This window comes from Osmerus eperlanus, chromosome 9 (assembly GCF_963692335.1).
Source record: "Osmerus eperlanus chromosome 9, fOsmEpe2.1, whole genome shotgun sequence".
Classification (NCBI taxonomy): Eukaryota; Metazoa; Chordata; class Actinopteri; order Osmeriformes; family Osmeridae; genus Osmerus; species Osmerus eperlanus.
The window spans coordinates 14,045,634-14,072,531 of record NC_085026.1 but is presented as its reverse complement, the minus strand read 5'-3'; the positions used below and the strand labels follow the sequence as shown (position 1 = coordinate 14,072,531).

General features: G+C 48.1%; 1 protein-coding gene across 3 annotated transcripts in view; it reads right to left on the bottom strand.

The window, feature by feature from the left end:
* mipol1 (mirror-image polydactyly 1) overlaps positions 1–26,898 on the bottom strand; it is a 47,237-nt gene that overhangs the window by 4,989 nt on the left and 15,350 nt on the right. For all 3 annotated transcript variants that reach the window (XM_062469340.1, XM_062469339.1, XM_062469338.1), the window contains exons 3-13: positions 26,632–26,716; positions 25,012–25,082; positions 22,444–22,570; positions 22,072–22,293; positions 21,305–21,440; positions 20,345–20,450; positions 18,704–18,833; positions 16,180–16,213; positions 15,674–15,844; positions 10,442–10,561; positions 6,135–6,229 (exon numbers count right to left, since the gene is read on the bottom strand). In XM_062469340.1, the coding sequence (XP_062325324.1) occupies positions 6,135–6,229; positions 10,442–10,561; positions 15,674–15,844; positions 16,180–16,213; positions 18,704–18,833; positions 20,345–20,450; positions 21,305–21,440; positions 22,072–22,293; positions 22,444–22,570; positions 25,012–25,082; positions 26,632–26,716 (1,297 nt within the window). The remainder of the gene's footprint in view (positions 1–6,134; positions 6,230–10,441; positions 10,562–15,673; positions 15,845–16,179; positions 16,214–18,703; positions 18,834–20,344; positions 20,451–21,304; positions 21,441–22,071; positions 22,294–22,443; positions 22,571–25,011; positions 25,083–26,631; positions 26,717–26,898) is intronic.

The following is a 26,898-nucleotide window of genomic DNA, read 5'->3' as shown; positions in this document are numbered from 1 at the left end:
CTCCCTAACTAAACGCCCGTGGCTGGACACACGCCTCTTTACACAAACAGACAGACAGCTTGACCTGAATCACACAGAGCCTGACTCCAGTTTACCTGACAGAGGACAGCGTTTCTCTGTATCAACAGCCCATAGCAGAGAGAGCATCTTCATATTCAAACACAGCCCAGATACAAGACACAATAACTGTAGGCAATAAGACCACTGAATGTCACAGGAATACATTAAAGAGAGAGAAAGAGAGAGAGAGAGAGAGAGAGAGAGAGAGAGAGAGAGAGAGAGAGAGGGAGAGAGGGGATTGTGCCACAGAGAGAGTGAGCAAGCAAAAATAGAGAAAGACAGAAAGAACAGTCAAATGAGGACTCAAGGAAGTGCTTTGGCTGTGAAAGAAGAGTCACCTGACGTCTTGTTATCTTTTAAATGACTGGATATCACCAATGGTAGCTTACTGTTATTACAACTGAAACACTACTGATCTATCCATGAGGGGTTATCATCATCATGAATCATGAAGACTGTATATATATTTTCTTTTCTTCCAATGAATATTTACAGTATCCTTCACTGGAACCGTGTCTGTAACCATGGATATCCACCAGAGAGTGACTTTATTAATCCAAACCAACTTCACTGCATGTTTTGGGACAATCACATAAGATGCCCTATAGATGACTGATTGAAAAATATATTTGAAAAGAGGTCTCACTTGCACTCTGATTAAATTGAGCTAGGGTAATGAGTTTCTACCTCTTAACCTCAATATCATCTCTCGCCTTCTCTCCTCCTCCTCTCTCTCTTATCTATCTCTCCACAGACCAAAGAGTCATTACCACTCCTCAATTTAGATCAGAGCTAGTAATTCCACAGCATTAATATTGACCCTACAGAAATAACACACATAAATCATCATCCACAATATAAATAGAGAACATCATAAAAAAATAAATGCATGAATCTGGTTTTAGCAAAAAAGAAAAAAACTACTTTAGAACGCAAGACCTGAGGTTTGATCATCAACATACGAATCGTTTAAGCAGCTGTTGATGACTGAGTTGACAGGCTGTCGTTGCAGTGGCCAGCTCTGCTGACAGGCTAATCATGACTAATGACCCTGCAGCCCCAGGTAGACCTGCAGGTCCCTGTGTACACACTGCTCAACATCATATCCATCATCGTCTTCAGCTACGGTGCCGCTAATGAGTTTGAGGCGGGTCAGGGGCTTCGCTTTCTCCTTCTCCAATGGAACCTAAAGGTAATCAATACCGATGGGATATTGATAGGTGATGGGAAGTGCAGTTGTAAAGCTCCGTGTGTGTGTGAGTGCGTGTGCGTGTGTGTATGTGGTGTGCGAGTGTGTGCTCGTTCTAATGAAAGGTAAACATATTGGAGGGAGGTTGACGTCCAATACCTGAGGGAGGTCGAAAAGAGCACAGCCAGGGGACTGTAGATTCACTGTGTTTACACTCACAACACCCCGATTACTGAGAATTATTATTAAGATTATATCTATTTATATTATATATATATTATAAGGGTGTCAGGTGGCTGAGCGGTTAGGGAAGCGGGCTAGTAATTTGAAGGTTGCCAGTTTGATTCCCGGCCGTGCAAAATGACGTTGTATCCTTGGGCAAGGCACTTCACCCTACTTGCCTCGGGGGGAATGTCCCTGTACTTACTGTAAGTTGCTCTGGATAAGAGCGTCTGCTAAATGACAAAATGTAAATGTAAAATGTAAATATGCAACCCATCAGTAAATGTGTATGTAAGGTATGTATTTATGCTATTTACATTAACCATCTTATTTCTATAGACATAGGGAAAGAGAAAGCAGTAAAGTTAAGGGGAAAAGGGGATGACAGTAGAGAAGGAGTGTGAGATAGAGACAGACACAGATAGGGTGAACGAGAGAGATCAGTGATATATTGTATGTCCCATATATTTTCTTTATCTGAGGGCAAAACAGCCAACTCCCAACGACTCCTCTGTCATAAAGGGACAACGCCAGATGACAGCGCTAATGGCACCGCGCGTCCTCTCTTATCTTCACACCTGCACTCTTACGTGACTGTGGGAGAGTGTGAGAAAGGGAGAGAAAGGGAGAGAAGCAGACAGATAGAGAATATATGGTGTTTCTGTGTGTGTGAACCTGACCTTGCTGCTCTAGTTGGGGAAGGAACCACTCAGCATGGTCTATTGTTAAACATCAACCTCTTTCATCAGATAACCGCTCCGCAGAGCTGTGCCTAACCAGCCTGCCTCTGCACACACACCCTGGTTAACAGGGCTGCATCAAGCACAGGGCTGGCACGTACTAGTGCCTGGTGCACCTCGGTTTAGTGTAACCAGTAAAAGGAAAACTAGAAGACAAATAAGGTGCACCTCAGAAGTGTTGTGGTTTTTTAACGGTCAGAGTGGTGGAGCTCGTCCTAACTGGAGGAGATGTAACTAGCCCAGGTCTGGTGTGAGAGTTGGCTCGTACTGGAGGTAAAAACGTGTTGGAAGGGCTGCATTTGACGGAGCGCCGCTCTGATACACTCATGCGGTTTTGCCCGCTTTTGTAACGTTTTCCGTGCAATCCTAAACCCTGAGCACCTCCTCCTGCCTCCAGCATGTAGGAGCACAAAGCTATTTAGGCAGGGGTTTGCCTGGGTGCTGTGAGCTCTAATAGCAGTTCCTGTGTCAGGCTCTCTGTGGAACACGCTTGCTGGGAGGGGTTTACACAAAATCCTGCCAATGTATTGGCCAGCACAGATAGGGAAACTGGCTAGCTCTCAGACACTAGTAAACTTAAAAAATATATTAAATACATAGTTTATGAACTGCTTTAAAACCACTGAAAGACTACAGCTCATTCAAAATTCTGCAGCTAGATTATTAACCAAAACTAAAAGGAGAGAACACATTAGTCCTGTCCTAGCTACTTTACACTGGCTCCCTGTTACCTTCAGAATTGACTTTAAGGTCCTTTTCCTCACATACAAAGCTCTACACGGACAAGGACCTAGCTCCATTGCTAACTCCTTTATAAACTACACACCAGCTAGAACACTGCGATCATCAAATGCAGGCCTATTAGAGGTCACCAGAAGCAGTCATAAGAAGATTGGTGATTCGGCCTTTGTCAATTACGCCCCAAAACTATGGAACAAATTACCCATAAATATTAGGGAAGCAAACACTCTAGACATTTTTAAAAGACAGCTTAAAACCTACCTTTTTACCGAAGCATTTAAGTAATTTTATCTCAAAAGGGTTTTCCTACTTTTATTAATTATATTATTGTTACTTTTAAGATGCATGTTTAAAGTTGGTTTCTCTCTTGAACAGAGATCTTATTGGGATTTTTATTTTTGTTAGAATTGTTTATCACTTGTATTATTGTTTTTATTGATTTTATGTAAAGCACCTTGAGCTGCAATTCTTGTATGAAATGTGCTATATAAATAAAGTCTTACTTACTTACTTACTTTCAGCTTTGGCTGCTATAATAGAAAAGGTACAATAATCCCCCCCCCCCCCCCAAAAAAAGTATATATATATATATATATATATATATATACACACACACATATATATAAAAACCCTAATACAAATAAGTATAATTATCTTTAAATAAGGAATGATATCTCAGTCTGACATGTTAAGCAAGGTGTGGTTACGTGGACATGTGTCTCTCCCGGGCCCCAGCACAGCTGCCAGCCACAGGAGCAGGTCTGCCGAGGGCTCATCTGCACCCTCTCCCCCTCAGCCTGGACGGATGCTAATCACTATTGAATTCTAGGTGTTAAGTGGAGAAGCAGTCATCTCTGTGTTAAGTCTGTTCCACAGGGACCTGCCCAGCGCCAGGACTGGAGGGACTCACTGAAGTGGCTGACTGCCTCCACCTCTTGAGATCCAGTTAACTCACTGCTAACGGCCTGTCTCTAGGGAGCTGGCCTGACTGACTGGTTGGGCTGACTGATCGGTCAGATAGTTGAAGAAGCAGTCATCTCAGTGACAACCGGAACATAAACATCTCCTGCCAAACTCACCTAACACACTTAAGAACTGACTCGGATGGTGGTTGGTTGGATGGTTGACTAGCTGAATGATTGCCTAACTTAACTGACACACTAACTAACTAGTTTGTGCGTTGACTGGTTGACTATGTGTACTTGCTGGCTGGCTGATAGCTGGCAGACTGCCTGACTCCCTCCCTTATTGGCTGGTCCTCAAAGGCCCAATCCCCCCCATCCTTCTGCCATACCCTGTCTACTGCAGACCAAGGCCAATGACAACCCATTAAACAGCAACCCAGTCTGGCTGATCTAGTAAAGAGCTCTCTATTTTTGCTTTTTAATCAACAGGGGTTTCCCTAAACATACCCCCACCACGAGCAGAGTGCTCCTTCTTGTCTTGAGTTTGGGGTATCTTTTTTGTGGCGCCTGCTTTTCTCATTCTTCTCTACGTCTCTTTTTCTCCTTTCATGTGACTGGTTCTGTGTGTTGTCCAGGCGACACAAAGGAGGGTGTGTGTGTCTGTGTGAATCCTCAGAGTAAACACCCTGAGCTATCTCTCCCAGCCTTTGTTGGGCTGGAGGATCCCACCCTACAGAGAGGTCTGCTCCACAGGACCAGGACCTCACACACACGCGCCCGCGCACACACACACGCGCCCGCTCACGCGCACACGCACACACGCACGCAGACAGAGAGACACACACACACGGCTCTCCCATGCACAACTCATTCTCTCTCTGCCTTTCCTTCTAATAATAATAATAGATTTTATTTGTAACGCACTTTACATTTGAAACAAATCTCAAAGTGCTAGTGTTCTACGTCTCTCCCTCCTTCTTTCCCTGTACCAATCTCTCCTTTTATCACTCCTACATCACAGATTCTCTGGGTGAATGCAACACATTCTCCTGCAGGTAACCATCTGTGAAAGGACCACGTCAAAGTATTTCATCCAAAGGGTTTATCATGATATTCTCAGCACTGTTGAAATATAGCAAGCTAATTTCTGCGGTGTGCAACGGCAATACAGTTCTGCCTTGCTTAGATTACATCCTGTGGAGAACACATGCCCACTTTCCTCCTAAGGTCTTCTATGCAGATGAGTTCTGGGAAAAGGGTTACAACACCAGGATGTGATCTAACTGAAGAGGATGTAGGAAGTCACCAAACCAGATTGGCCACTAGATGAGCCAATGGCAAACAGGTGTTGATGGAGGACAGTCTGTGGAGCGGGAAGAATTCCTGGAGAGCAGCTCCAATGTTTGCTTAACCGTTGTTGTTTCTTAGATCTTACACAGCTGAACAAAAAAGGCAACACATCTATCAAGGGAAGACAAAAAAACAAATCTATACCAACAGCTTTCCTTCCCCTTTTTCATTATATCACCTTCTTCATTCATTTAGTTTAAATTCATTTTAATTTTAAAGTTCCGTGACCTAATTTGGGGCCCTTCGCCTAGCCTGCCACACCAAAGCAAACAGCTGCTGGGCGTCCCAGCCTCAGGTCTTCATATCCTTGTAGAGAGCAGGGGGAGCAGGCAGCACCTAACATGTCTCCCAGGCCTTTTTAATAAGGGCCAGAGCTGAACTGCAGCGCCGCGCGTCAGCCTTTATTAATACGTTCAAACGGGGCTAGGTTTTCTGACTCCCTCAGTGGAGGGGGGTGGGTGGACAGGGGGTGGAGAGGGGGAGTGAATGAGCAGAGGCGGTGACACTGCGATCACGATGCTCTGGAAACTGACCAATGAATAACGGGCAAAACAATGACACCTTACATCACAGTCAATTACACAACTGTCCACCAACAATAACTGATTCCGCAAGATTCCCTGTTCTCTCAAAGCTTCTCAAACACCGACCTTTACAGTGGATTTGATTATTTGTTCCCAGCACTATGTATCACCTTAGCCTGCCCCTTATCAGTGAATCCAGCCGTTGGTACTGAGAGTGCACCTACTCCCATAGAGGAGGCAGCTGGCTCACCTGGGCCAGGTAAACAATGTCCTTTAATGGGGAAGTGTTATTGCTTTGTACTTTTTGTCCACTGTAAAGTTCTCTCACAGGAGTCTTGAGGAAGTATGTGCAGGTAGAGGGGAAGTACGTGTGTGAAATGGGACGGGAGAGCATAGGTCTGACCTCTGATAGGTGCGTAGCGCTTGGAGCTCCTCCTCCAGGCGTTGGCTGTGTTCCAGAGCCCTGTCTCTCTCTCTCTGGACCGCGTCCAGCTGCTCCTGAGACACACGAGACACGACACAGTCAAGTAGATGAGAGGACAGTAGAGTTGAAGAGAGGAGAACCGATGAGAGTAGAGTACAATAGAGTAGAGTAAAATAAAGAAAAGTAGATTACAGTAGAATATGGTAGAGTTGAAGAGAGCAGATGACGGTAGAGTAGAGAACAGTAGAGTAGAGAAAAGTAGAAGAGAGGAGAGGAGGTGGATGCTAGCAAAGCAGCCGTAGTGATGACGGGCCGTTGAGAAGATGAACAGCTGTAATGAAGGTCTGCCCTGTCCTGGCAGCTGGGAGAAGAGAGTACAATAGGAGGAGGAGGAGGAGGAGGAGAAGACAAACACACAGCCAGGGCCACACTGTTAACACCTGACTGATAGACCCAGGGGAGCGAACGGAGGTGTGTGTGTGTGTGTGTGTGTGTGTGTGTGTGTGTGGAGGGGTAAGCTAGAGGGCGCACCTACAGAGAGGCCGTTGAGGAGGCCTTTGGATTTTCTCTCTGGCTGTATCATAACATGACATATGGTAACATAACATTACACACTGAAACATAACATGGGCTCACCAGAGGCCACGGCACCAGTACCCCACTGACACAACCACAACCACACTGAACCCGCCAACATACACATGTAAACCCCCCGCGCCCTCTGGAAGCGTGTAGACTCAACTGCTGCAGCGTTGATGGGAACGAGGATGAAGGTGTTTGTGTTTCTGAGGCCTCGATCCGGGGTCGCACACAACAGCCGCTTTAAAGAGGTTTTATGTCCAATCTGACAGGGAGACCCCTGGCGTGACGGACACGCCAAGACTTGTGTCTAGTCGTGGTCTAGTCAGACTGCAGACGGGGATGTCCTGTGGGTTGGGGCTGCCAACTCACCATGTCATCCAGGCAGCTTTATGTCCTCCTAGCATCCAGCATGGCATCCTGTGCTTTCTGCCGACACGTTCGTTCAGGCGTTAGGAGGGAGCGAGAGTGATGGAGTCTCTCATCCTCTGTGTGTGGTGGTGGCAAGCCCAGCCTCCCCATCTCCTCCACCTCTGTCCCAATTACCCCAGCCCCAAGGTCTCCCAGTCAAAGAGAACATCAAAAAGAGAGCCAACCTCTAGAGTCAATATGTACTTTCTCCAACCGGGAAGGCAGCCCCACTTCAAAGACTGTTCCTTTTAATCATATGTATTCTATCAGCATTCATTAGAATAATATCCAAATTAGGTTCACAAAGTAGCTGGTTAACCTGATGGGATGAGGGGGGGGGGTCTGTGTGTGTGGTGGAGGGGGGTGGGGGGAGGGGGTTGTGGGGGTGACCTTTTAGACGCGGGGGTCAGTGGGGGGGGACCAGGGGCAACTGAGGGGACAGAGGGCGACAGGCAGGCTGGCAGTCAGGGAGGGAGTGGGGGGGGCTGGCATTTCAGTCTCTCTACAGAAGGATGATCAAGTAAAGCCTGCAGCTGGGCTGTTTGTGATGTGGAACCCCAGAGGGATGGCAGACTGGCAGGGACGGGTAGTGCCCGGAGGCACTGGGACCAGACTGCTGCCTACCTGCTGCCTGGTGCATTTGGGATGTCCAGATAGAGAGCTTATTTACAGTGGGATCACTACATAGGGAACTGCAACTGGAGATGAGTTGAGTTGACTGGAGATGGAATACCGTTTTTAGGGGAAATCTGTTTGATACGAACCTATAACGACACAAAAACAACGCCAGTCCATCCAGTATCATCAAAGGTTGTTGACAGAAGCAGTCAAGCTAACCGTTATTAGGTTATTAGTCCAATCAATTTCTTGGCTTGACTGATTGTTCATCCACATTTCATAACCGGTGAGGCAACTCCATAGAGCAGTTGAACAAACACCTACATATGGTCTACACACTCCCTCCCTCCCCCCCCCCCCCCCCCCACACAATGTGGGTCTAAATCACCTGCTGCTAATCATCCATCACACTGGGGTTGTAAACCCAGGAGATAATGAACCTGATAGAGAGAGACAGAGAGACAAGGGGAGAGAGGGAGTGGGAGCACATACCTGTCATGCAGGCAGAAGTACAAACTAGACAACACACCTCCATTCAGAACACACTGAGAGCTGATCCACACAAACTGCACTAAACACATCTGAATTCTATTTCCCTTGGATTTTCTCTTATTTTTCTCCAACGGAAATAAATCATCAATCTACTAAATCAGCCAAGCCAAACCATTAAACTTCACATTCTATTTGTGTCGATGAAAACATACAAAAGCAAACAGTTTTTACTTACTGTTGATATCAAATAAAACTCTCCCCCTCTCTCTCTGACACACACACACCCACACACCCGCACACACGCACACACAAAGAGGATCCGTCAGTGCTCCAGAGAAAAGCTGGTGAGCAAACACAGGTGGTTCAGGGCCGGAGCAGCTCTTACACCAGACCAATACAACAGGCCACTCCAGATGACCTGGGTCTGAAGGACACTTCACCAGGTCCTCCTCCACCTCCCCACCCCCTCCCTTCCTCCCTCCCACCCCCCCCTCCTCCTCTCAGACACTCCTGCATTCCCCCCTCCCCCTCCTCTCAACCCCAGCCTCCCCCTTAACCCCGGCCAATTTCAGAGGGCCATAAAGTCAGAAACGTCTTTTAGTGCCGAAGACGCTCACATGGTTTTAGATGAAAGACTGAGTCAATGTTAACAGTTCACAATCTAACCACAGGCTGATGAGGTGATGGGCTGGAAATTGACCAAAAACATGATCGTCAATACAGAGGTATCACATTGACTCATGGAAATAATACAGCAATATTTACATTTGTAACGAACCAGTCTGCATAAAGAAAGAATGTCCTGGTGATGATTATTATTATTATTGAACCCATATTGGTCATTCTTACAAACACAGCAACCCACTATTCAGTGTCCTATTGACTAATTTAAATCATCAAATAAAATTGAAAATAACTAATAATATTTCAGCGGACAAAAGCCACTTTTAGACATCTCTCACTTCACACAACTCTTTCCGGCAGCTTTTCTTCTAAGTTTTATTTCTTTAAAAGTGAAATGTAATTTGATTAGAGGAGACATGTTCAGTTTTAAATTGTTTTGGAGGATCTGTTCTCGGCTACTGTTGACTAATTTTTCTGACAGCTGTTCGCTTTCCAGTCTAAATTAAAAACCCGGACTTCGTAAATCCCAGGAGTCAATCTATAATTAAGGGGATTTATAGAAAAACCGAGTGCTACATTAATAACAAAATGTAATATATTTCTTAATAAGGCTGTGAAGGCGGCCTGGTGAGATGAGGAGTGTGAGGGCTGGCAGGTGGTGGAGGAGACTAGAACACAGAGGACATGCCACACACTGACCACACATGACTATCACACCACAGTGTACACATGAAGGTCACCATGACCGTCACATACCGGGGGGCCGTTTCATGTGTAATGACAAGGACATTTCCATACAACTTCTTCTCGCCGTCATCACAAATCTATCCTGTCGTGCAGTGTCGAACCAGCCTGCGGTGTTAGCCCTTCGGCTGACATGTTTGCCTGCTGGCCAGCGTCTCTGTCAGCTGATTGGTTAACGTGTCAGAGCTGACGAGCTTGAGGAACTACAGGAAATGTAGGCGAGAGAGATAAGGAAATGGCCCGGGATGGAATCGAACCATGGCCCCTGCATTCAGGCCATAGGCTACGTGATACGTGATTTATTCAGTAAGCCACCGAGGCACCCCTATCTGTTCATCTCTGCTGAAGGTCAGAGGTCAGTCTGGGATTCTACAAGGAATTAAACCCTGAATAAACAAGACAATTATTCGTGTAATATGAGAGAGAGAGAGAGAGTTGGTTGTTGGTTTGCATGAGCGTGTGTTTTGGGGCAGGGTGGGCTTATGAAGGCTGGTATCCAAATACGACCCTGTGCATGTGGAGGCGTCCATGTTTGAATACGGTGTTGTTGGCAAACACCACCTCTAGGGTTGGCATGGTAATGTACACACACGGCAGACCTCCACACACAGACCTGGAGGAGGAAGCCAGCATGGGGGTGGGGGTTTGGAGAGGAGGACACGGAGAGGTGGGGTTGGGGGCGTACAAGACCATGCGTTTAGAGGGGGGTGTTGTAGAGGTCCATGGGCTCTAAATTAGGAGGTGAGAGGGAAAGGGGGGGCATCGAGGTGACAGGGTAGAAGAGGGGAGGGGGGGGGTGGGAGGGGGGGCCAGTGTACCTTGCGAGCACGTCCCTGGTGGTGGTCTTCAGCGAGGTGTCTGCTGCTGCTGCTGCTGCTGTTTGCTGAAGTCTGGCTCTGCTCTCTGACCATCCGGAGCTCCTGCTCCACACGCTTCCACTGAGGAGAGGGAGGAGGAATCACTTACAATACATTACAGCCCCCCCCCCCCCCCCCCCCCACACACACACACACACACACACACACACACACACACACACACACACACACACACACACACACACACACACACACACACACACACACACACACACACACACACACACACGTGGGTAGACACACACAGGGGCGCGGAGGCATGCAAACACGCATGTGGACGGGCGTGTGCAGAGACACACAGGCGTGCGCACACACACACACACATGCTGTGAGTGAGTCAGGCGGTGTGCATGCCCAGTATGTCTGTGTCTGTCCTGCGTCACAGACAGCCAGGAAACGGGAGCTCTGGAGCCAAACCGCCGTGCGTCCCACAGATCGCACACACGTCTCGTCTAAACGCCGCTCTCCAGACACGCGTCGTCCATAGGATGGGGAAATTGAACGCTTTTTTTTCTTTAAGAGAAGAAGAGTTTATTCTGTTTTTTTAAGAGCTGGCTCCTTCCACAGCACGTACACATACAGTTCTTCGGAGAAATGAGGACGCAAACCTTGTTAGCATTCTTTAAAACATCCCAGGAGGAACTGGGCTTCTAATGTATGTCAGACAGACACAGAGAGAAACACACAGTCAGACAGACAGACCCAGCAGTAGACAGACAGGATAAACAAACTAACAGGCAGAAACGACTGATGGTCTCTCTCCGTCTCTGTCAGGGTTCTCCCAGTGCTTTTGTAAGGCCTGTGTGTGCTGTTCCAGGTCTGAGGGACACCCTCCAGGAATGTAAACCATGATGCAGGCTCCCTGACAAGACACCTCGCCTCTCAACTCCCCTCTCCAACCATCCATCCCTACCCTCCCCTTTCCATCCATCCATCCATCCCTACCCTCCCCTTTCCATCCATCCATCCATCCATCCATCCCTACCCTCCCCTTTCCATCCATCCATCCCTACCCTCCCCTTTCCATCCATACATCCCTACCCTCCCCTCTTAAACCATCCATCCCTACCCTCTCCATACATCCCTACCCTCCCCTTTCCATCCATCCATCCATCCATCCCTACCCTCCCTTCTTAAACCATCCATCCCTACCCTCTCCATACATCCCTACCCTCCCCTTTCCATCCATCCATCCATCCATCCCTACCCTCCCCTCTTAAACCATCCATCCCTCCCCTCTCCATACATCCCTACCCTCCCCTCTCCATCCATCCCTCCCCTCCCCTCTCCATCCATCCCTACCCTACCCTCCCCTCTCCATCCATCCATCCATCCCTACCCTCCCCTCTCTATCCATCCATCCCTACGCTCTCCATCCATCCCTACCCTCCCCTCTCCATCCATCCATCCCTACGCTCTCCATCCATCCCTACCCTTTCCATCCATTCCTACCCTCTCCTCTCCATCCATCCATCCCTACCCTCTCCTATCCTTCCATCTGTCTAACCATCCATCCTCACGGTCTGCCATCCATCAATCCATCCATCCCTACCCTCCCCTTCCATCCCTACCCTCTCTTCTCCTCCCCTCTCCATCCATCCATCCATCCATCCCTACCCTCTCCATCCATCCCTCTCCATCCATCCATCCCCAGCCTCTGCTATCCCTCAACCCATCTCCCATAGCTCCTCTGCTACCAGCCACCTTTGGGGAATTCTACATTTCAACATCGTAAACGCACGTGTACAATACGACTGTATACGGCACTTCGATATCCCCAGTCCTCAGTCTGACCCTCACTCCATTTTCTTAACCCTCACCCAAACAACACCGTCTGCGCCTCCGGACCGGCGCACCCCGCTCCCTCCTTCTCTTCCTCTGCAGACTGGAATAACAAGGGTCGGGTCCAGACCAAACAGCCCGCTCCTCTTTAGTGTCAGCCTGAGTTATGGCCCCCGAGCAGCAGATGTTTAGGGGGACATGTATTTAAACCACAGCAGCCTACTGCACCTCACTCCTCACACAGACGGAAGCGGCGCACGGCTGGGGCCAGCGGCACCAGAAATAGCAACAGCCGAAACAAACGCGCCTCCCAGACAGAGAGAGGTTACCTGCTGTTAGCTACCGGGCTGTAGTGCATGACCCTGACAGAGAGGTTACCTGCTGTTAGCTACCGGGCTGTAGTGCATGACCCTGACAGAGAGGTTACCTGCTGTTAGCTACCGGGCTGTAGTGCATGACCCTGACAGAGAGGTTACCTGCTGTTAGCTACCGGGCTGTAGTGCATGACCCTGACAGAGAGGTTACCTGCTGTTAGCTACCGGGCTGTAGTGCATGACCCTGACAGAGAGGTTACCAGCTGTTAGCTACCGGGCTGTAGTGCATGACCCTGACAGTGGCACCTGAGGCCTAATAACTACATATAACAATAACAAAATACAGGACAGTCAAACAAGTTCTCTTAAAAATGAGACTGACACCAAACAAGTCCAAGGCCGTTTCTCAGGTGGGGTAGAGAGATTGGGAGGAACACCTGGGGTGCAAAACTACTTCCACAACAGAGACTTGACAGTCACCTAGCTTCCCTCTCCCTCTGACAGAGATATGCAGGAGACAAATAGAGAGATAAAGAGAGAGCAGGAGAGACAGGAAAAGAGAAAGAGACAGAAAATGAGCGAAAACACCAACCAAGAGAAAAGAAGAGTGAGAAAGAAAACGATTAACAAACGCATATAACAAATGAGGAATACCAGAAGGGAAGAGAGGAAATGAGAGGACGACAGCCATATGACAAAGGAACGAGAGAGAGAGAGAGAGAAGCAGGAATAGAGAAAGAATAAAAGTGAGATCAGCGTTCCTGGTTCTCCCAATACTCTTCCTCCTCCTGTGCCTCATTTCCCAAAAGCCTTGTCGGCGGCTCTCTGGTCGGAACGGCGTGATAATCCCTCCGAGATGAAGAGAGAGATGAAGGGGGGGGGGATCTGGAGAGCGGCAGGGGGGTGCAGAAATCCTCTAGGATAGAGTGTTGGCCCGATCGCCACCTTGCAGAGAGATTAGCAGCATCCGCAACATACTTTCACCAGTGAACCCCCAAGATGAGTTCCCTGCCCTCCGCCAAACGCTGGGGCACAGATACCAGGCCACGGTGTTAACAGGGGGGGAGCTTGTGGAAAGCTGGATAGAGTTAGTGAGGACATGGTGTTAGCTAGGTAGTGTTGCTGCTGGCATGGAGCATGTTTTGGGTATGTTGTAGTGTATGTAGGGTGGAGTCTCCCAGTGATTGTGCTACCGTATACCTCCTGTTCCAAGTCCAGGGTCTTGACATTGCTGGGGCACCCCTCAACTCTAACCTCAAAACTCAACTCCCAACTCTAACCTAAACACTCCAGCACAACCCTAACCCCCACCTTCACACCCCCTCCCCCACCACCACTCAACATCATCTCTAATCCCAACACTCAAGCCCTCCAACCCCCACAATATTGGGGTCCAAATCCTTCAGGATCACATAATCTATATTGGGTGTTCATACCGTATTCACCCTCAGTTCCTCAGGATAAAACCACCATCTGGATAACCTACAGCATGCCACTGTATTCATGCACCATCTTTGCTATCGTTCACACCATCGAACATATCTTTAACTAGCAACAGAGTTTGTTTGGATGCTGACATCTACCCTTCTCCCCCTCACCTCCGTTTCTCTCTCCCTTCCTCTCCTCCCCCTTTCCCTCCCACGCCCCGGTTCTACCGTGATCTCCATGCTGCTACATTACCTGGGCAGCATATCCATCTAGAGACCCCCTCCCTCCGCTCTCTCTACTCCTCTCCTCCCTCTTTCCTCTCGTTGCCTGATGGTGCTCTTTGTGGTCCTGCCGCGTCCGCCTGGTGGCCTGTCTGTGAAGGTGCTGCCTGACTGCCAGCCAGTTAGACCTGGGGCTGATGTCCCACTGAGCGCCAGTAGACAGAGGGGACCCATCATACATACATAATGTCATTTATCGTCAACAGCACCCCACACACACACGCACACACACTCGGAAACACACACAGACACAACCAAAAATGCCCACTGGATCTTCACACAGAAAGATATCAACAGGATATCAGACCTCCAGTTACAAGGCTGGTTGTGTGTGTGTGAATGTGTGTGTGTGAGCATCTAGTCTGAGATCACTGGCATGATAAAACCAGCCCTGTCTGCCACAGCGGCCCTCTTTGCCAGGTCTGCTGAGGCTGACACTCTCTAGGGGACACTGAGAGACACTGACACTGATATATACTGTATTATGTCTCTGTGGATATGTTTGATGAGCACGTAGACACAAGACCTGTGTTAACTATCCTCAAACATACACAGTTGTAAAACAGATCCCTGACAAGCACAAGCATCTCTGTATCTGGATACACGCACACGCACCCGCACACGCACCCACACGGGCAAACAGCGTCCCTCTTCACCTCAATGTTGAGGCAGAATATCTGGGTGTCAATATTTGCCCCCGGACACTTGTTTGTTTTTAAATGATTGAAAATATGCATGTCAGATTGATACGTCAAATATTTGTTGGGCAAGCAGATCAGGTGTAAGGCCAGTTTACCAAGCCGAATAAATGACTTAAGACTAAAGCCGGCCGTATGAGAGGGACTTAAGCAGGCCATCACAAGCCCTGAACAGGAAGAAGGGACAAAAGGAGGAGTGGAGGGATATGATGTCAATATTGTTGGAGATTTCAGGTGTGTTTTCAGTATTTAGGCATCTGGCTGAGTACACACAAGGAGTACGTTGAGTGTTTAGGGTTTAGTTTTTAGTATTAGGTGTTGTGAGTTTAGTGCTTGGGTGTTTACTGCAGATCAGGTTTGGGTGCAGGCTTCTCCTGCTGCTGCCTAGCTGCACCTCTTCACGCCCTTAAACTGGAGGACAGCGCTGTTCGGACACTCGTGTTAGGATTTTAGTCAAAAGAGTTGACGTCTAAGTGAATTCATGCAGCTTGATAAAACTGATATTTTAATCTGGTCTAGTCTCAGCCTAAGGTTTAATCATACAGCATGTGCGTTATTGGATAGCTTTAATGTTAAGGACCGATTCTTGGTTGGCCTGGTCTGTATATACTGTATGAATGAATGAATGAATGGTACAGTGTGGTGTAGAGTGGCGGGTTTGGGGCGTACCTTGGCCTGTGCTGTGTCTCTCTCCTGCAGCACGGTGTTCATCTCCTCAGCTGTGATCTTCCTGTGTCTCTCCCTGGCCTTCTGGAGAAGGTCCACCAGCACGGCTCCACTCCGCTCCAGGCTCACAGCACTGTCGGCACTGTTCACGCGGTTCAACAACTCCTCCAGGTCCTGGTGACACACACGCATGCACACATCAATTTATGTACGTAAACATACATAAATGCAAAAGGTATCCCCTATTAACAATTCACCTCGAAATCAAGAATCTAAGCCTGCTTTGTTTAAACTGTCAAGATGCCTTAGCATAATAAAGATGTCTTGACACGCAATTTCAAAAGGAGATTACGATGTTATCGCATCCTATTGTTGAGATATCCTCAGTTATGACTGTTCCCTGCAGTCAGTTCATCACTGAGATGAGAGAGAGAGAGAGGACTGTGGTGGAGCCAGAACCAGAGCAGAAAAACGTGAGCTCACATGAGCCACTGAGGGGGGGGGCTTACCACATCACTCTCCTCTGGGTCAATCCTCTCCATCCTGGGGAAAGTAGCAGGTACGGAGGGAGACAGGAGGGAGGGAAGGAGAGGGATAAAGGGGTAAGTGATATTGTCATATGAAGAGATGAGAGACTGAGGGACAAGTGAGCTTGAATGAAAGACTGTTTGTGTGTACGTGTGTGTGAGAGAGACGCAGAGAAAAAGAACGGGAGAAAAATCAAATCATTCCCCCTCCCCCCCCCCCCCAAATCTTCTTCCCAGCCAATAATATTGGCGTTCAGCAGGTTTTCCTGAGTCTACCAGGACCCCCAGCATATTAAAAACCCAGACAGAGAGCCCACCAGCACTGCACTATAACACCCCTGCCTTCAGCATGAAGGGACCACAGTTAAGATATTAATGTTTACTGCTATATATGACCAGTGGGATCAATCGCTCATATGTGCTGAGATTGAGTCATTTGTAGGTTTGCAGTATTGAACAGCTTTACAGGCGTAAAGACTCCTGTAATTACAGAATGGCTGCCTGGAGACTGCTACCTGGTGTGTGACACACACAAGTGAATGTGTCTGTATTCTCCCCAACAACCAGGTGACCAGTTAGAAAGAGGGAGATGGTTTGTTAGTTGACTGGTTAAAATATCTGATTAACAACTGTATTTCTCACAGCACCTCTCATTTCAACATCTCTACTATCAGTTTCAAAATGTGCATTTACCTGCGTGTGTGTGTTTGCGTGTATGTATGTATGTATGTATGTATGTATGTATGTATGTATGTATGTATGTATGTATCTGTCCAATCCATCCATCAACACCAAGATGTTTTTTTCTTTCACCATCTAAGGTCTTCTCCCTCGCCTTACCGCTTCCATATCTTCCATCATCATCTACCATGAAAACAACCAGTCTCTCCCCTCAGTTCGGGGGGCATTACACAGACACTGCTGTCCTATTATGAAGGTACATACTCCATCAGCAGCCCGGCCCCTGACCACAGCCAAGCTGCAGGACATGCTCCCTCATATTCCTGCCCTCATAATAGGATCCTGCCTGCCTACCAATTACTCTCATTCTAGAGGAGGCAGGAGAGGGGGAGGAGGAGATGGAGATGAGGGGTGTTTTTGCTAATTCGATTTTTCAGCCTATTTGGCAGGTACTCCAGCAGACCAAATGCGTTTCATGCCACTCAATAAATCCACAAAATTTAAATAATTTACATGTTCTGAACAAATCTGAATATGTGATGGTATGACTGCAAAAAAAAATTGATTTTAAAACAAATAACACACGTAAGATTTTTTTGTTGTTGTGATTCTTACTTTTTTCCACCAACACTACCACAAGATTTATTAAAATATAAATTTGTTTCAGACTGTGAAGTTAGATATTCCCTTAAGTGAAAATGCAATTACGTCTAAACTGCAGCCTGCAAATATTGCCTGCCTGACACCCCGCCCCCAAGGAGTACAATGCTGCTTTCATTTCAGAGATCTTTGTACTTAAGAACTAGCCCCACTTGTCCGTGACACACACACACACACACACACACACACACACAAAGAAGTCATCAATTAGTGCAGTGCAGACAGAGAGGCGAGTATATGTGAAGGGTTGGGGAGGCTGATTGATTTCCGATGAGCAGCTTCTCCTGACAGACACCATGGACGGAGGGGCCAGGGACACTCGCATGGAATGTCACCCCTCTCCGATATACTTCCAAACCAGTCGATGTGGGATCGCCAAATGATGCCTATGTACACGCGCATGCACACACACATTCCATTCCCTCACCTTGTTCACCAGGCTAGAGAACAAAGTGGGTGACGGAGAGTGGAAAAAGAGTCTACGTGAATCTAATTTAATGTATTAAATGAAAGCTTAATACTTCGTGTATGTTTCTTTTTTTTACACAATTGGAAGTGTACTTGAAAACGTACTGATTTTATATGTTCACACAGTCATTGACAACTTTAAATGTAAGTATGTTTGTACTTATACTTTGCAAGAATACTTTAAGTATACATTTTTTTCTCGTGGGAAACTTTGCTGCGGCTATGTCAGCCTGTTCTGACTCACGGAGAGAAAGAGGGAGACACGGAATATAAATTGACAGAGATGCACCAAATAATGCAGAAATATTGACAGCGTGTCGGAGAGAGCAAGAGGGGTAAATAAACCGGAAATGTTATTTACTAGAAATGTTCTATATGGCTAGTTCCTTCAAACAAATGATCCACTGGTGTATAACTGACAGAGAGACAGTAAAAGTGAAGTGGGGTGCTGTGCTCTGTGTGTGTGTGTGTTTGAGTGTGTGAGTGTGTGAGTGTGTGAGTGTGTGAGTGTGTGTGTGAGAATGTGTGTGTGAGAATGTGTGTGTGAGAGTGTGTGTGAGAATGTGTTTGTGAGAGTGTGTGTGAGAATGTGTGTGTGAGAGTGTGTGTGAGAGTGTGTGTGAGAGTGTGTGTGAGAGTGTGTGTGAGAGCGTGTGTGAGAGCGTGTGTGAGAGTGTGTGTGAGATACTGTACATACTCCGCAGCTGCTTGCTGCAGGCGTTTAGCACGGAGTAAGGCCTCGTCTCTCTCCTCATTGGCCAGTCTGAGTCTGGCCATGACCGCCTGGTCTCTCTCTCTCTGGGCCTGGTAGATCTCCTCCACTAGAGCTGCATGCATGGGTGGATGGATGAACAGAATGAGGGTAAGAGAATGAGAGAGGAAGAGGTAAAGAAACAGATTTTGGAGAGGATGAGAGTGAGGGAGGAAAGGAAAGAGAGAAAGAAAAACATGACAGGCAGAGAAAGAAGAAAAGGAGATAGATTGTTATTAGTTTCTGACCAGCAGAGGAGACATCCTCTCCTGGACAATAAGCAGGTGCACGTCCCTGAGGGAAGTAGAGAAGCTGGAGTTATTACTGCAGAAACACGACACCACCACTGGTAAGTCTGCTGGCCCCCGACTCATAACAAGGCCTGGGCTCTGAGAGCAGAGGACACACACACACCTTTCACCGACAATAACCCATCTGATACCGTCCTACAAAAAGAGATGGAGAAATATCTGAAATGTTGGTAGACCTAATAGGGTATAATTCTTGGATTAGCATTATCAAACATAGGTGACTTTATTATTTATTCCGGCACCGTCTGCTTGAATGTTTGTGTGTACAGTGTGGTCGAACAACCGTTCTGTAGAGTGCACCTTCCCTGAGATCCAGCTGCAGTCTCCACCTGTATGCTAACCCCAATGTGTGTGTGCCCAGCTCCCCACAGCACCCCCAATCTGAGATTAGCCCCATCTTCATCTAGCCTGGCATAATCCCTCTGGATGATATCACCAGATCCAGGTAATATCCCTGCTTCCTCAGACAGGAGATAGCTCAATGATCAACAGCTGAGAGCAGCCTCACGTAAGCCCAGACAAAGTTCACTTCAAAAACCAATATTGCATTTTAGCTGAAATTTGCTCATTAAACACGCTTTCCCCCCATGCAAATCATATTAAAATGAGGATGGCAAATATACTTTCGTTTTTTTAATATTAAACGATGAACAGTTGCTGTGCTAATTGCGCGGGTAGACTGTGTCTGATGTTGTCTTTAATTATTAAGTGGGGGAAAGGGCCCACATCCCCAAAAAAGAATGCTTGCGCAGCAGATTTCAAATATTAGTTCAGTAAGGGTTGGGCTTGAGATAAATGACATTAACAAATATGATCAGTTACAATGTAAGCTCATTGGTTTTGATAATCATTTCACTTGTAAAACAAATTGATAATTGTTTACCATACTCCAATATCTTAGTTCATCAAGGCTTTGGTAGTCCATGGGGGAAGAGCAATAGACTCTAAAGTAGTCCTTGTTTTCTTGCATTTCGCTTAAACCTTAAACGTCTTTCCCCATATCTATTCTTAGGTGCAGTTTCCCCTCCCTCCTGCTCTCCTCTCCTCCAGCCCTCCTTACCTCCCTCCTGCTCTCCTCTCCTCCAGCCCTCCTTACCTCCCTCCTGCTCTCCTCTCCTCCAGCCCTCCTTACCTCCCTCCTGCTCTCCTCTCCTCCAGCCCTCCTTACCTCCCTCCTGCTCTCCTCTCCTCCAGCCCTCCTTACCTCCCTCCTGCTCTCCTCTCCTCCAGCCCTCCTTACCTCCCTCCTGCTCTCCTCTCCTCCAGCCCTCCTTACCTCCAGCTTTCTCACAGACCCGTGCCTCCACCTCAGCCTCCTGCAGCTCAGCGTCCACCAGCCTGCTCTCCAGCTCCTTCTCCTTCAAGGTCAGCTTGTCCTGCAACTGCACACACACACCTTTTTAGCCTTGAACTACCACATCTTGTACAAGAAAACACATTTCAACCCAGGTCGGAATGGGCAGACACACCTGACCCTTCCCTTTCTGCTGTTCCTGTATCTCCCAGCCAGCCAGCCAGCCGCTCTTGCTGTCTCATGATGATGACATCATAGCCTGAGTCCCTGTAGTGGTTTTCCTGTCTGCCCCGACCTCTCTAACCTCTTGTTACCCCGGTAACCCCAGCCGGTCCTCTGCAGCATGACTCAGCACTCCCCAGGCCTCACATCCAGCCCTCAACCAGCATTACTGTCCTGCCGCCAACCGAAGGAGAAGGGCTGTTATTGAACTCCCATAAATCTAGCCAGGAGTGATATTTTACAAGCCCTAATGATAGATTTAACCTCCTGTCTTAAATATTTTGCTACAGAGTTTGTGTTTTTTCCCCCCCTCTTCCTCTGAAAACATGCCTGGGGCGGCGGGCCGTGGGCCCTGCCAGGGACAACAGCCTGTTGGGAAATGTTCCTCCGCCTCTGTCAGGAGTCACAGCTACTTGCAAACTAAAGGCATCAATTACAGACGTTTCAGAAGGGGCCTCGTGTCTGACACACACACACACTTTAGCAGAGAAACAAAAACACACTCAAATACACAGAGGCAGAAACACACACACCGTCAACTAAGAAGGACAAAAACAAAAAGACAAAAAAAAAAAATAAACAGGAGGAGAAGGTGTAAATCCAAAGCTCTGGATTTATGAAATAACTCTCATATTCAACGTTGTATTCATTCCGTCTGAACCGGCCCACACAGCGTTCGTCCTTCAGAAAGCACAGAGATGAATGTGAATGAGTTTACACCTTATTGTTGAGGTCCCTTAGTGAGTCCAGCTCCTTCAGAAGGAAGGCTATGTTCTTGTCCTTGTCCAGGGCTGGAGATCCCTTCCTACAGGCAGGGGAGGGGGGGTCTCTGGGGGCTTCCTGGTCCTGCAGCACACTGGAGGGGGCAGAGACAGAGAGAGATGGAGGAATGCATACACAGAGAGATGAGAGAGAAATATTAGGCAAAAAAGAGAGAGATGAAGGCAGCAGAAGAAAAAGAGCGAGAAAGAGGATGAGAGAGAGAGGTGAGAGAGTGAGGAGAGTGGAGACAAACTTGATTAGAAACAGCTCCAATATTAAAACTCCAGGAGAGAAACAGAACCACCATGGATCGCAGTCCTTGTCTTCCCCCAGAAAAGACATGCAATTACGGAATGCACAAGGGATGCAATTTCACCTCTTTCAGGGATATTACTTTGTCTTATTTACCAGGTTATATTACGCAAAATCAGAAGGTTGACCTTTAAGTTGATATGAAGGTATTACAGAAGTGTATTGCCATGTAAATGACTTTCCTAGCCCAGAATATGACAGGATTCTTATTAAAGACAGTAGAGAATGCAGAGCCTGATACTGTTGCGGTGGTGCCAGAGCTAAAGAGGCTGTCACAGGTGAGTGTAGGCGAAGACCCTGACAAGGGAACAAAGAAGCAGTGACAGAAGCAGTGGTCGTGTGGAGAATGAAAGCTGAGGGTCACCTGCTGAATAAACAGGTTCAGGACAGACATGTAGGTCTGTCAGGTTTACCCGAGTGTGTGAGCCTGGCTGCTTTCAGGTGACGCAGGGGGGAGCAGGTGTCGTCTGTGGGCAGGACTCTCTGGACTCCTTCCCCTCCCTTCAAGCCCCTCGCTGGTGCTGTCTGCCCTGGGACCCTCCCCTGTGGAGGGGCTGCGGCTAGGCCCTCGGACTCCCTCCATCATCACCCTGCCTGGGCCTTGCGGGGCCAGGGACCTGGGGGATCCTGGAGACCTATCAACAAACCATACCTTTCATTTGTACAGCGCTTTTATGGTTACATAGCGATCTTTACGTAGATATTATAAAACACGCTTCACATCCTTAAGCACACAAGATCAGAGGAATGGAGATAAATCAATCAGATACGTGTCACACGCAGACCTGGGCAGGGCTGGGAAGCTGGGCAGGCCGGGGGACCGGGGGGCCCAGGGAGCGGGGGACTTGTGTGGGGATCGGGGGGAGCCAGGCTGGGGGGAGGGGGATCTGGAGGCCTGCAGGTGCTTTGGGGCTAGGAGACCAAGGAGAGACCAGATCAGAACAGTGAATACCTGGGCCAGAGAGCATCCACCAGGCATGACTGACAACGTTTACCCTGGCAGGTCCAGTGTTAAGGTGTGGGATACGGCAGATATATCCGAGTACGCAATCGTCCGCAGGAGTGATTTGTGTTTTACCATCATGAGAAGGATGTGTTTGTAGGTCTAGACATTACTGTGTGTTCTTGTGTGTAGGCCTAGACGTTGGTGTGTGTGTGTGTAGGCCAAGAGAGTAGTGTGTAGGTTTAGTGAGGGATGTTCTGGTCCAGAGCATGGGTTGTTATTCTGGGGGTCTGGATGAGGAAGCCTGGCCTGGATGTCTGTCATGAGAGAGCGGAGAGTGGCTGAGTGACTGGAGCTGGCACCAGGCAGCGTGGTGCTCTGTCAATGTTTCTGTTGAGAACCACGCCAGGGGGAAGAGAGGGAAGGACAGGAGGGATGCAGAAAGAGAGGAGCAGAGAATAGGGAGAAAGAGAGCATGTGAAAGAGGGAGACTTTGTGTGTGTGTGTGAGGCATGAATCCAGCTAATGGCCAGTCCTCTTGGCTGGCTCTCACAGGACTCTCAGTGATCACAGAGCAGACAGGGCTTCAGTTAGCATCGAGCCATCCTGACTTTGAAGTTGCATTTCAGTGCCAAATCAAATGCCTAAAGCTAGAAACAAACCCCTCGCTACTCTGAGAGATGGAGAGGTGGAGAAAAGGAGGGAGGGGTGATGAGGAAGGCAGAGGAGGGCAAGGGAGGAGAAAAGTAAGAGGGGGGGGGGGTCAGGAGGAGTGGAGTAGGAGCAACTTTGCCCTCACTTCCACCTTCAGGTCAGAGGAGCAACACAGAAAAGTAAGAAGGGCAGGGTCAAAGTTCAAGGAGAGGGAGGTGCATGTCTGTCAGACCGCACTGTTGTCAGGGTCGTCCCCTCGCAGTCCTGGCTGACAGTTATTAGTATTCCTCTACCGAGCCAGCAGAGCAAACAGCAAACTCAACCCTGAATGACAACAACGCCAAACCAACGTGCTTATGTAACCTCCCTTCGGCTCTGTCGCACGGCAAATACGGGGGGAGCAGATTTCACACCGCGCTGGTCTGAACCGGGCTCTGCTCCCTGGATGCCAGGCTGCTCCTCACCAAGACAACGGTCTCTTCATCTCCACAGTTTCTGCACTCGCGCCTTTTAAAAGCGGTATTTCACACGCACGTTTTAGACCTTGGGGTTTCCGTCTGAATTTGCTGAACCTTTCTTAAGATTCGTCATCTCACTCTTCATCTCAAATTTGATTTTCAAACATACCTTTGCACACACAAACACATACACACTGCTGCCCATACACACACACACACACACACAGCAGCACCCACACCTCTCCTCACACACCACTGTCGCCGTCTAATATCACCGTCTCACAACCATACTGTGGTCATTACAGGCTGTTTGGCGAGCAGGGATCCGAGTGTTTTAGCTCCCAGACCCAAATGTATGCTTAAGCAGAAGAGCTCAACCTATTTACATATCAGGAGCGTTCTGGGCAAGGTGGGTAAACACACTGTTTATCTGTTTATCTTCTATTGTCATCCACGCCCTGTCTTTAAACACACGCTTCCGTAGACGGGCGCAGGGTGTGGGGGTTAGAGGGTGTGGGGGTTAGAGGGTGTGGGGGTTAGAGGGTGTGGGGGGCAGAGGGTGTGGGGGGTGTGGGGGGCGGAGGGTGTGGGGGGCAGAGGGTGTGGGGGGTGTGGGGGGTGTGGGGGGCAGAGGGTGTGGGGGGCAGAGGGTGTGGGGGGTGTGGGGGGCGGAGGGTGTGGGGGGCAGAGGGTGTGGGGGGTGTGGGGGGCGGAGGGTGTGGGGGGCAGAGGGTGTGGGGGGTGTGGGGGGCGGAGGGTGTGGGGGGCAGAGGGTGTGGGGGGTGTGGGGGGCGGAGGGTGTGGGGGGCAGAGGGTGTGGGGGGTGTGGGGGGCGGAGGGTGTGGGGGGCGGAGGGTGTGGGGGGTGTGGGGGGCGGAGGGTGTGGGGGGCAGAGGGTGTGGGGGGTGTGGGGGGCAGAGGGTGTGGGGGGCGGAGGGTGTGGAGGGCGGCGGTGGAGCTATGACACTCTCCAACGGCGGGTTTTAATTATTTTATGTAAATAAATATTATTTCGCATGGAGAGGTGTTTGGGACACATGAAAACATGTCAAGAAGGAGAGATTGGAAGAGAGAGAGACATACTGAAGATCAGTGCGGGAAAGACTCAGTAACGTGTTTTTTTTCTCCGTCATTTGAACAGAACATGAAACATAAACAAGGCACTAGAAATAAGGACCAGGAACTATTTCGGATACGTCCTACAGAAATGTACTACACAACAAGTGGCATGCAGTTTTCTATACTTAGTTGTCACCCACTTCTGTGTTTGACAGGACAGCATGTAGGGGAGATGCTACCTTGGGGCCGGTCCCCTGAAGACAGGTCCGGCACGGACAGGGTCGAGGGTGCGACTCCCGCTTCACTGAGCCTAAAATAAGACAACAGGATCACATTCAGAAACAAAGTACACAGTTTTAATTAAGAAAACACACAAACATTTCAAAATCCTGACAGAAAATTGCTGTCTTACAAAATTCTAAAATGTTTCTACAATAAAACAGCAGTCTGTAATATGAATACTGAAGAATTTTCACCAACACGGAAATATTAAATATTTTCCATCGACTAGCCTAAAGCCTATTTACTTGACTTTGCATTCATACAATATAATAGATAGTATGATATAGAGATTCAACGATGCTTTTAAAATGCCTGTATGTTGGGTGTATTGCTGAGTAGGCAGGCACCTCTCAACACAGCCGTGACCGAGCTGAGTGACATAGGACAGGCTGAAGGTGACAGCTCTGTTTGACTGACAGGGCAGGTCATGGGTGAGACAAGCTGACATTGTCATAAAATGTCACAGAGATAGGTACATGGTGCGGTCTGGTTTAAACTGGCCTGGCCTGATTTTGAAACTATCTTCCTGCTAGGATAACAGCGCTCCCACTGAAAGCTTTTTTCTTAATGTTTTAACTGTGAGATTAATGTAAATTTTTGGATTTTGAGTTATTTTTCTTCGATATTAATGATACAGACATGGAGATGCACACAGCTCAGTTAGGGAATGTTTGCATCACTATGTATGTTAGGATTTTTTAAGTAAATTTTAAGTGAATATGAATGTGGTCTTTTGAAAAATGAAAGTGTGTCTATTCTGGGGCAATGAAATGCCATTTGAGCTGAAAGCAAAGTTGGATACGATGTTTAACACAAGGAGTGAACACAACGTTCTGCAGGTAGCATGTTGACATAGAATACAGTGCACACATGTATCGTGATTGAGTTCATATCTTATTTAGTCAATGACAATGCTCTGTTCTATTTTTATATATGATTTTTTTTTACAGTATAACAATGTTCATGTAAGATTGAGAAAACCCACATCAACAAAGAAAAAAGCACTAAGTAAACACCTGTGCTAACTGTTCAACTCATACACTAATAAACAACAGCTCAACATATTAAAAGTCTGTTTTAATGCCATAGCTTGGTAAAAGCCATTCACAAACAGGGTAGGATGGAGAGAGGAGGAGAGGGGAGGATGGAGGGGGGAATAAGGTATAATAGAGGGGAGATTAGGGGAAAAGAGTGTGGATGGAGGGGATGGGAGGTGAGGGGAAGATGGAGGGAGAAGGAGAGGACAGGAGCAGGAAGTGGAGGTGAACAGAGAGGATGGAGAGAGAAAAAGGAAAAAAGAGAATGGAGAAGAAAGAGGGGAGAGAAAGAGGGGATGAAAATAAAAATGGAGCATGGAGGAGAAGGGTGCATGGAGGAGAAGGGTGCATGGAGGAGAAGGGTGCATGGAGGAGAAGGGTGCATGGAGGAGAAGGGAGCATGGAGGAGAAGGGAGCATGGAGGAGAAGGGAGCATGGAGGAGAAGGGAGCATGGAGGAGAAGGGAGCATGGAGGAGAAGGGAGCATGGAGGAGAAGGGTGTGTGGAGGAGAACGGTGTGTGGATGGAGGGAGTGGTTACCCAAGAGGCGACGTGGTTCTGGAGTACGAAGGCCTCACTGGAGATGGTAGTCTTTGTTTCAACTCCTCGTTGACTTTGGGATTAGCTGGGAGTAGGAAAAGGGGACCAGATTAATTTCAAAGGAAAAATGCATTTCATCATCCTAAAGCAACCAGCCACATTAGAGCCTCCGCTCGCTAACACAACCTAGGGAGAGAAAAGGTTAGTCTTAATTATAGCGCCCGGTGGATATGATCTTGGAAGAACTCTACTGAGAGCAGTCTTTAA